At 36.6% G+C, this 12,142-nt stretch overlaps 1 protein-coding gene across 1 annotated transcript in view; it reads right to left on the reverse strand.

Moving 5' to 3' along the window:
• Positions 1-5,481: 5,481 nt before the first annotated feature.
• The window catches only part of FRK (fyn related Src family tyrosine kinase), a 114,937-nt gene continuing 108,276 nt past the window's right edge, over positions 5,482-12,142 (reverse strand). Inside the window, exons 7-9 of the mRNA XM_025384285.1 lie at positions 7,842-8,023; positions 6,629-6,794; positions 5,482-6,224 (exon numbers count right to left, since the gene is read on the reverse strand). Coding sequence (XP_025240070.1) covers positions 6,013-6,224; positions 6,629-6,794; positions 7,842-8,023 — 560 coding nt within the window. The 3' untranslated portion in view covers positions 5,482-6,012. The remainder of the gene's footprint in view (positions 6,225-6,628; positions 6,795-7,841; positions 8,024-12,142) is intronic.

Consider the following 12,142-nt stretch of genomic DNA (forward strand, 5'->3'; position numbering starts at 1 on the left):
ATGCCTCTTCTCCTCTAAAGGATCACTACTCGCCAGCAAGGGAATAAAATTGGATGGAGAGTGAGTTTGACAGATGGACAGAACTAGGCCTCAGAAGGTGGGTAATAACAAACTCCTTCAAGCTAAAGGAGCATGTTCTAACCCAATGCAAGGAAGCTAAGAACACTGTAAAAAGTTTAGAGGAATTTCTAACTAGAATAACCAGTATAGCAAAGCACATAAATGACCTGGTGGAGCTGAAAAACACAGCACGAGAACTTCATGAAGCATACACAACTATAAATAGCCAAATCGATAAAGCGCAAGAAAGGATATCAGAGACTGAAGATCAACTTAATGAAATAAAGGAGAAGACAAGATTAGAGAAAGAAAGAATGAAAAGGAACTAATAAAGCCTCCAAGAAATATGAGATTATGTGAAAACACCAAATCTACGTTTGACTGGTGTACCTGAAAGTGACCGGGAGAATAGAACCAAGTTGGAAAACACTCTTCAGGATATTATCCAGGACGACATCCCCAACCTAGCAAGACAGGCTAATATTCAAATTAAGGAAATACAGAGAACACCACAAAGATACTCCTCCAGCAGAGCAACCCCAAGACACATAATCGTCATATTCACCGAGGTTGAAATGAAGGAAAAAAAATGTTAAGGGCAGCCAGAGAGAAAGGTCGGGCTACCCACAAAGGGAAGCCCATCAGACTAACAGAGGATCTCTCTGCAGAAACCTTACAAGCCAAAATAGAGTGGGGGCCAATATTCAACATTCTTAAAAAAAAGAATTTTCAACCCCTAATTTCATATTCAACCAAACTAAGTTTCATAAGCAAAGGAGAAATAAAATCCTTTGCAGACAAGCAAATGCTGAGAAATTTTGTCACCACCAGGCCTGCCTTACAAGAGCTCCTGAAGGAAGCACTAAACATGGAAAGAAACAACCAATATCAGCCACTGCAAATTGTAAAGACCATCGACACTATAAAGAAACAGCAACAACTTTCAGGCAAAATAACCAGCTAGCATCATATGACAGGATCAAATTCACACATAACAATACTAACCTTAAATGTAAACAGGCTGAATGCCCCAAGTAAAAGACACAGAAAGGCAAATTGGATAAAGACTCAAGACCCATCGGTGTGCTGTATTCAGGAGACCCGTCTCACATGCAAAGACACACATAGGCTCAAGATAAAGGGATGGAGGAATATTTACCAAGCAAAAGGAAAGCAGAAAAAAAAGCAGGGGTTGCAATCCTAGTCTCTGATAAAACAGACTTTAAATCAACAAAGATCAAAAGAGACAAAAAAGGGCATTACATAATGGTAAAGGGATCAATGCAATAAGAATAGCTAACTATCCTAAATATATATACACCAAATACAGGAGCACCCAGATTCATAAAGCAAGTTCTTAGAGAACTACAAAGAGACTTAGACTCCCACACAATAATAGTGGGAAGTTTTAACAGCCTGCTGTCAATATTAGACAGATAAATGAGACAGAAAATTAACAAAGATATTTAGGACTTGAACTCAGCTCTGGACCAAGTGGACCTAACAGACATCTACAGAATTCTCCATCCCAAATCAACAGAATATACATTCTTCTCAGCACCTCATCACACTTATTCTAAAAGTGATCACATAATTGGAAGCAAAACACTACTCAGAAAATGCAAAAGAATAGAAATCATAACAAACAGTCTCTCAGACCACAGTGCAATCAAATTAGAACTCAGGATTAAGAAACTGACAGAAAACCTCACAACTCCTTGGGAACTGAACAACCTGCTCCTGAATGAGTACTGGGTAAATAACAAAATTAAGGCAGAAATAAAGATGTTCTTTGAAAACAATGAGAACAAAGAAACAATGTACCAGAATCTCTGGAACACATTGAAAGCAGTGTGTAGAGGGAAATTAATAGCACTAACTGCCCACAAGAGGACTCAGGAAAGATCTAAAATTGACACCCTAATATCACAATTAAAAGTACTAGAGAAGCAAGAGCAAACAAATTCAAAAGTTAGCAGAAGACAAGAAATAATTAAGATCAGAGCAGAACTGAAGGATATAGAGACATGAAAAACACTTCAAAAAAATCAATGAATCCAGGATCTGATTTTTTGAAAAGATCAACAAAATAGATAGAACACTAGCCAGACTAAAAAGAAGAAAAGAGAGAAGAATCAAACAGACACAATAAAAAATGATAAAGAGGAGATCACCACTGATCCCACAGAAATGCAAAATACCATCAGAGATTACCATAAATACCTCTAAGCAAATAAACTAGAAAATCTAGAAGAAATGGATAAATTCCTGGACACATACACCCTCCCAAGACTAAACTAGGAAGAAGTTTAATCCCTAAATAGACCAATAACAAGTTCTGAAATTGAGGCAGTAATTAATAGCCTACCAACCAAAAAAATTCCAGGACCAAACAGATTCACAGCCGAATTCTACCAGAGGTACAAAGAGGTACAAAGCTAGTACCATTCTTTCTGAAAATATTCCAAACAATAGGAAAAGAGGGACTCCTCCCTAACTCATTTTATGAGGCCAGCATCATCCTGAGACCAAAACCTGACAGAGACACACACACACACACACACACACACACACACACACACACACAAATTTCAGCCAATATCCCTGATGAACATTGATGCGAAAATCCTCAACAAAATACTGGCAAACCGAATGCAGCAGCACATCAAAAAGCTTATCCACGACGATCAAGTTGGCTTCATCCCTGGGATGCAAGTTTGGTTCAACATACAGAAATCAATAAACACAATCCATCACATAAACGGAACCAATGACAAAAACCACATGATTATCTCAATAGATGCAGAAAAGGCCTTTGATAAAATTCAACACCCCTTCATACTAAAAACTCTCAATAAACTAGGTATTGATGGAACGTATCTCAAAATAATAAGACAGATTTATGACAAAACCACAGCCAATATCATACTGAATGGGCAAAAGCTGGAAGCATTACCTTTGAAAACTGGCACAAGACAAGGATGCCCTCTCTCACCACTCCTATTCAACCTAGTATTTAAAGTTCTGGCCAGGGCAGTCAGGCAAGAGAAAGAAAGAAAGGGTACTCAAATAGGAAAAGAGGAAGTCAAATTGTCTCTGTCTGCAGATGAAATAATTGTATAAGTAGGAAACCCCACCATCTCAGCCCAAAATCTCCTTAAGTTGGTAAGCAACTTCAGCAAAGTCTCAGGATACAAAATCAATGTGCAAAAATCACATGCATTCCTATATGCCAATAACAAACAGAGAGCCAAATCATGAGTGAACTCCCATTCACAATTTCTGCAAAGAGAATAAAATACCTAGAAATACAACTTACAATGGATGTGAAGGACCTCTTCAAGGAGAACTACAAACCACTGCCGAAGGAAATAAGAGAGGATACAAATAAATTGAAAAACATTCCATGCTCATGGATAGGAAGACTCAATATTGTGAAAATGGCCATATTGCCCAAGGCAATTTATATATTCAATGCTATCCCCATCAAACTACCATTGACTTTCTTCACAGAATTGGAAAAAACTACTTTAAACTTCATATGGAACCAAAAAAGAGCCTGCATAGCCCAGACAATCCTAAGCAAAAAGAACAAAGTTGTAGGCATCATGCTACCTGACTTCAAACTATATCACAAGCCTACAGTAAACAAAACAGCATAGTAGTGGTACCAAAACAAATATATAGACCAATGGAACAGAACAGAGGCCTCAGAAATAACACCACACATCTACAACCATCTGATTTTTGATAAACCTAACAAAACAAGCAATGGGGAAAGGATTTCCTATTTAATAAATGGTGTTGGGAAAACTGGCTAGCATATGCAGAAAACTGAAACTGGACCCCTTCCTTACACCTTATACAAAAATTAACTCAAGATGGATTAAAGACTTAAACATAAGACGTAAAACCATAAAAAACCTAGAAGAAAGCCTCGGTAATACCATTCAGGACATAGGCATGGGAAAAGATGTCATGACTAAAACACAAAAACCAATGGCAACAAAAGCCAAAATTGATAAATGGGATCTAATTAAACTAAACAGCTTCTAGGCAGCAAAAGAAGTTATCATCAGAGTAAACAGTCAACCTACAGAATGGGAGAAAATGTTTGCAAGCTATCCATATGACAAAGGGCTAATACCAAGAATCTACAAGGAACATAAACAAACTTACAAGAAAAAAACAGACAACCCCACAAAAAGTGTGTGAAGGATTTGAACAGACACTTTTCAAAAGAAGACATTTATGCAGCCAACAGACACATGAAAAAAAGCTCATCATCACTGATCATTAGAGAAATCCAAATCAAAACCACAATGAGATACCATCTCACACCAGTTAGAATGGAGATCATTAAAAAGTCAGGAAACAACAGATGCTGAAGAGGATGTGGAGAAATAAGAACACTTTTACACTGTTGGTGGGAGTGTAAATTAGTTCAACCATTGTGGAGGATAGTCTAGCAATTCCTCAAGGATCTAGAACTAGAAATACCATTTGACCCAGCAATTCCATTACTGGGTATATACCCAAAGGATTATAAATCATTCTACTATAAAGACACATGCACATGCATGTTTACTGCGGCACTATTCACAATAGAAAAGACTTGGAACCAACCCAAATGCCCATCAATGATGGGCTGGATAAAGAAAATGTGGCACATATATACCATGGAATACTATGCAGCCATAAAAAAGGGTGAGCTCATGTCATTTGCAGGGACATGGATGAAGCTGGAAACAACCATTCTCAGCAAACTAACACAAGAACAGAAAACCAAACACTGCATGTTCTCACTCATAAGTGGGAGCTGAACAATGAGAACACATGGACACAGGGAGGGGAACATCACACACTGGGGCCTGTCAGGGGATGGAGGGCTAGGGGAGAAACAGCACTAGGAGAAATACCTAATGTAGATGACGGGTTGATGGGTGCAGCAAACCACCATGGCGCGAGTATACCTATGTAACAAAACTGCACTTTCTGCACATGTACCCCAGAACTTAAACTATAATAAAAAGTAAAAAATAAAAATAAATAAAACTCTGATCTGTAGGCCAAAGGGTATTTCTTTTTCTTTATTAATTACTCAGAAGTCTAGGCCACAGCAATCCTACTGTTCTCCTCTCATTTTCCTAAACTATTTTGATACTTATTTCTCAGCCTTTACAGGCTATTAGATATTTCTCACATTTCCATAGATAATAACTCATCAGTTTTGCAACCTGATTCTCAATATTAAGACATTAAAACTAATGTATATGACTCTCAGTTGACACATACTGAGGTATAGAAAAATTCCATGATTTCCTTCTGCAAAATGAAAAAGATTTTAATTCGTTTTCTCAACAGCTGCATCATTTTTTTATGCATAGAAAAAAATGTGCAATTACTCCAAGTACAATCAAGTCATTTAACATGGTTTTACCATCATTGTAGTTACAGGATATTTTAAAAGAGAAAAAAAAAATCTCAAAGCACAGGTCCTGCTGTGCAGCAAAGCAATCAAATTCCTTTATAATAACAGCCTGATGGGATTCAGCAATCTGAGGAATAATGAATAACCACTCTAATCAGTAAACAGGAAGACGCTACAACAGTCACTGAGTAAAAACTGACTATCATCTGTTGATTCTCTTGATCGGCATTTCAAACAATAAATTGAAATGTAAGTATCTCTTAAAAAGAAAAATAACTTTGTTTAGTGTGCTTAATTTTACCAGGCAGTGAGGAAATTACATATCACCTTGATTGTCTTTCAGTGTAGCCCAGTCAATAAAATGCACAAATAATCTTTTTTATAATACATGGCCAACTTTATCCTATCACTTGAATACGTCAGGATAAACTGATTGTGGAGTTGGTTGATAACATTGTACTTTGGAACTGACTATTTGAATTTGTTTTGCTACTTTATTATTTGATATTCTTCTCCAGTGTTCATCTTATGAAGTTATTTGCATCTGAATATGAAGAGTCTGTTTCAAAATAGTCCTCAAGTTTCCAATGCAGTGTCTCAAATGTAGGTCGTTCCTTAGGCTCTGCATTCCAGCACTCCAACATGATATTGTAAAATTGCTGTGGACAATTGGATGGTTGGGGAAGTCTATAGTTTTGAGCCAACATCTGGATTACCTGGGCACCTGTCATACCTAGAAAATACAGAACGGAAACAATAACAACAACAACAACAAAAAACAAAGTTGAAGCTCAGAGTCTTAAACTTATAGCCATTTATACTCTAGGTTACTAAGTAAGTCAATTTCCTTGGCAAAGCTTTGAGGTCTACCATCCCCTTCCCAGGTTACACGGATTAAACTAAGTCCTGCAGCAAGTGATGTCTATATGACTGCAATTCACTAGCAAAGGAGAGGGAAGTAATAAACCACCTCATTAATGCAAATTATCATCATCAAATTTTATCTATCAAGCTCCCGCAGGTACTTGGTATGGTCAGCCTCATAACTCTTCCCTCTAAGTCTGGGAGAAGCAGTTAAAGTCACACCTAAGTAAGTGACCTGCAGCAAAAAGGTCCACTTCAGAATTAATTACTTACCACTGTAAGGCATTTTGCCATAAGTAATGATTTCATAAAGAAGGATTCCAAATGACCACACATCGGACTTAATGCTGAATTTATTAGTACGAATGGCTTCGGGCGCAGTCCATTTCACCGGCAGCTTTATTTCGTGTTTAGATTCATAGATGTCTTCATTATCTACCTGTTAATGCATTAAGGAATCCAGGCCAAGTTAAAGTAATTTTTTTTTTTTTGCTACCCTCATTCATCTATAATCTGCTTCACATCAAAATTTAGAGAAAAAAGATTCAAAATGAGCTTAGTTCTATTGACAATTACATTAGCAAATTCTGAATCTGGTATACAAGACTGAAAAATATGTGGGAAGTCATTAATAAAATATTATTTAAGAGCCTACTATGTGCCAAGAATAGCACTGAAAGAAACATTCTACTACATTTGGAGAATTAATACATGATTCTGGCTTCACATCTGATCCTGAGCGAAAAAATAAAGGAAGCAAAGTCTATTGTTTGATTTACTGATGATATTGAAAAGCCACTGACTTTGATAATTACCATGTAACCACTTGCTAATAATGAAAAGTAGGATCTAAGTGTTTTAAATTAATATATAAACTCACTGGGGTACTAATTAATTTACAAAAAGAAAAAAAGTGATGAATTCATGAAGATTAAAAGGGAATCATTTATTTGTTGTTTCATGCCCTGTATCCATATTTTTAGGGTACAATATGGAAATTTCAAATTAATTTAAGAGAAAAACACCTAATATTACATCTCCTATAGAGTATCTTTCAGACTGATGTAAAAATTGGGAAATCAAAAAGCCAATGATTGCTGAAGAATTCTAGTGGCATGCAAATTAGTCTGGCATACAGTGAGTAATGGTGGCTAGGTTAACACTGCACAAAGTGTACAGCTTTTGTAAAGGAAATAGAGGTGAACAGAGGTGACTGGTACTAACTGAAAAATAGATCATTAATTCAACTATATACTTAAGTACATACTTTCCAATCTGGTTGGTCACTGTTTTCTCTATTTTGTTTCTCCTTGTTAAGAAATAGGAATGTGCAGGCAGTTTGTAAGGTTTTGGACTACTGAAGTAGTTTATGGACTACAGAACTTGGAGAAACATTGTTTTAAAGAATAACAGTATATCTATTGGGTTACTAACTGTTAGACTTTTGACCTATTACAAAAACTAATTAAAACAAAACTAAATCCACCTTAAAAACTCTGGCAAGTCCAAAATCTGCTACTTTGTAGATATTATGTTCACCAACAAGGACATTTCTGGCAGCCAGATCTCTGTGAATGTAGTTCCGAGACTCCAGATAGGCCATTCCAGAGGCAACCTGTGCCGCTATGTCTACCTGTTGAGTCAGATGGATTTTTGACCCAGCATCACCTAAGCAAAAAGAGAAAAGTAAGAAAGTTACTTTAGAGAACATTTGAACTATTAAAGTGAATTCTGAGAATTTTGAATGAATGAGCTATCAGTGAGATTAAGTACAATGACACTGATCTGTTGAGCTCTCTCTCTCTCTCTCTCTCTATATATATATATATCTTTAACACAACTTAGTTTGCTGTGAAAAGTTAATAAGGTGACAATTTTTTCAGAGTCCAAACATATTCCAAGGCCCTCTCTTCCTCGAATGAGTATTACAAGTAACAAGTCATCACATGATTCAAACATGGCTACAATTATCTGAGACTGTGGCTATTTTGCCTTTTTTCTTTTTTTTAAATTTTATTTATCTTTTATTTTAAGTTCAGGGGTACATTTCCAGGTTTGTTATATAGGTAAACTTGTGTCATGGGGGATTATTGCACTGATTATTTCATCATCCAGGTATTAAGCTTAGTACTCATTAGTTACTTTTCGTGATCTTTTCCTTCCTCCCCACCTTTACCCTCTCATAAGACCCAATATGTGTTGTTCCCTTCTGTGTGGGTGAACATAGCTCCCACTTATAAGTGAGAACATGTGGTATTTGGTTTTCTGATCCTGCATTAGTTGCTAAGGATAATGGCCTCCAGCTCCATCCATGTTGCTGCAAAGGACATGATTTCATTTTTTATGGCTGCATAGTATTCCATGGTATATACATACCACATTTTCTTTATCCATTCTACCACTGATGGGCATTTAGGTTAATTCCATGTCTTTGCTATTGTGAATGGTGCTGCAAGAAACATACATGTGTATGTATCTTTATGATAAAACAATGTATATTCCTTTGGGTATATATCCAGTAATGGGATTGCTGGGTCAAATGGTAGGTCTGTTTTTAGATATTTGAGTAATCGCTGCACTGTCTTCCACAATGATTGAACTAATGTACACTCCTACCAACGGTATACAAGCATTCCTTTCTCTCTACAACTTTGCCAGCATCTGTTATTTTTTGACTTTTTAATGGCCATTCTGGCTGGTGAGAGATGGTATCTCATTGTGGTTTTGATTTGCATTTGTCTAATGATAAGTGCTGTTGAGCATTTTTTTTTCACATGATTTCAATACCATATGTCACTAATTTCTTCACGGAAATTATTACTTAACTGCTACTGAATTTCTTTCAAGCATTGCGTACTTTGTTTTAGTCATTGAGCCAATAAAACAATACTAACTTTTATGGCTGAACCAATGAAATATTCTCATTCTTCCATCATGTTGTTTTTAAAAACTAGCTCCCTAACACAAATGAAAGGTCTATCCATAGTTATAAAGTATGTATATTACATTTGTACCACCAAGATTGATACCTTTTTTTTTCTCTGCCTTAGTCTGTTATTCTTAGAATAGGTTGCTCATCTCTCCAGACATGGACATACCTTCAATAGGCAAAGTTTCTCCTACTGGGAATTCTTTATAACTAAGTATTAAAAAATTTATATAGTACAATCAGTTTGATTATTATTAGTAGAGGGGGGTCAGCATTATTTTGTGGTGACTGACTCTTTGTATTTGCATTTGACTTACCTATTTTGTATTTGTACACAAAATAATACTGACTCCTTCTACTTTGAAATGGGGTGAGTCATCCCTGGGTAGGATTTAGCTGCCATACTGTTGACAGATGTTTTCAGATGTCTGGAGAATTAAAATAATATCACATCAACTCAAACTAATATTCCTCTTACATATCCCTGTCTGAATAAGCTGAATACTACACAAAGTCCATTAGACTCATGGTCAAAAGCATAGACATAAGCCCTGACTTGAGAGGCAGCTGTATGCATTACAGGGGTCAGAAAATCTGGTTTGAAGCTAGAGGGCCAGACTTTCAATCAAGGATATGCCTGATATTTCTTTGTGACCTTGGGCAAGCATCTTAACATTCCTATGCATCAGTTTCCTAATCTGTACAATGATAATAGTAACTACTTTGTGGTATTTCTTGTTAAAATGAAAATTAAAATGAATTAATTCATGTAAAGCACTTAAAGCAGTGCTTGGCACCTAGAAAGAACTCAGTAGATCCTATCTGTTATTATCATTCCTCCTATCTAATCAAGATAAAACATAGAACTTGCTAAGTTAGAGATACATATGAATTACCCATGTGGAAATGACTGAAGGAAGACAAGTTATGGGTCTGGAACTCAGGGGAGAATATGCAGCAAGAGATATTGATTTAACAATCATAAGTTATAAGTGGGAGTTAAAACAGTAAAAGTGGATGAGATTGCTAGGAAATGACAGAGAAACACCAATATTGAAGGTGGGCAGAGGAAGATAAACCTATAAGAAAACTGTGAAGAATCAGCCAAAAGAATATGAGAAGAAAACCACTAGAGAAACTTGTAACATGTCAAAGGTTTTGAGAAAGAGAAAATGCCATCATAGTCAAATTCCACAAATAAGTCCATGAAGAAAAGGACTAAGACATTTGTCGAATATAATAAGGGAGTCCCTGGTGATCTTGGGGATAGGAAGAGCAGTTTGACTGGAGATCAGGTGGGTATAAGGATTTGAGGGCTAAATACAAGTGAAGGACATAGAGACAGAAGAAAGAGGTGGCAAATTCCAAAATCCTAATCAAGAAGGAAAACAAGAAGGTTCTGGTAGAGGTAAACATAAAATAATGGGAAAGCAATTATCATAAAATTTGGGATAGTGAGGGGTTGTAATTGATAAAGTATTCAGGGGGTTTCTAGGGTGCTGGCCACATTCTAATGCTTGATCTGGGCAGTGACTGAATGGTTGCTTATTTGTTTGCTTTACAATTACATGTTAAATGATATTATATGATTATGTGTTTTCCACATATATGCTATTTTTAATAAAAAATGAAATAAATAGAGCCAAAAGAATTTTTAAGGGAAACACTTAAGCAGTGTGTGTGTGTACATATATATATATTTTTTTAAGGCAAGTAGCATATCTCAATAAGTTGTGAGGTGAAATTAACTGCTTACCAATCCTTTCGTCCTTTCTTTTATCCCTGAGCACAGACAGAAGATTACATTTCCCATCTTCCCTTAGAGTTAAGTTGAGCCCTGTCACTAGTTCTGGGCAATGCAATGTGTGCAGAAATGATGAACATCACTCACAAGCCTGGCTGTTAAAATCTCCCACATCTTTATGGCTAGAGGGATGCATTTCAAAATGGTAGAGCCACATGAGTCTAAATCCCTGTATTATCCTTTAGAGAAAGTCACCTAGCAGAGCAGTCTGGCCCATATAAAAAAAAAAAAAAATACCTATTGTTTTGTATTAAGTCATAAAGAGTTTTGAATTCTATATTATAGCAGATGACATTATGCAGTCTAATACAAGATATAAGCATGAAAATAAATTATAACTTAGTATGCAGCATAATGGCAAAACATTGCTGCTATGATAGCCAAAATAGCTAGGCCTTTTGATATCAAATTCACTCAATAAGAAAAGAAATGTATGGAAATTAAGACAAGCTGGTTACTAACCATGAGTTATGTGGTATCTTCTAAAATGGCTCCCAGTTATCTGTACCTCCTGATATTCAAGCCTTTGTGAAAGCCTCTTCTACTAATTGTGGCCTGGACCTAGTGACTCATGTTTAACAACAGAATATGGCAGAAGTAGGTGGGATATCACTTCCAAGGTTAAATTAGAAAAGGCTGTGACTTTGCCTTACAGATAATCTCCACCCTGTTGTTCTCTCGCTTGCTCACTCTAATAAAGCAAGCTGCTATGCTGCAAGCTGCCCAATGGAAAGGTCCCTGTAGCAGGCAGCAAAGGGCATCTTGCAGCCAACAACCAGAAAGGAACTGATTTCCTCAGTCCAACAGCCCAAGAGGAAACGACTCCTGCCAAGAGTTAAATGAGTGAGTTTAGAAGTGGATTTACCTCCATCAGAGCCTTCAGATGACTGGGTACTTGCCAACACCCTGACTGCAGCCTTGTAAGAGGCCCTGAACTAGGAGACCCAGCGAAGCTACGCCTAGATTCCTAACCACAGAAACTGTGAGATAATAAACATTTGCTGCCTTAAGCCACTAAGTTTTGTGGTACTGTTTTGTGCAGCAATAGACAACT

Source organism: Theropithecus gelada, chromosome 4 (assembly GCF_003255815.1).
Source record: "Theropithecus gelada isolate Dixy chromosome 4, Tgel_1.0, whole genome shotgun sequence".
Classification (NCBI taxonomy): domain Eukaryota; kingdom Metazoa; phylum Chordata; class Mammalia; order Primates; family Cercopithecidae; genus Theropithecus; species Theropithecus gelada.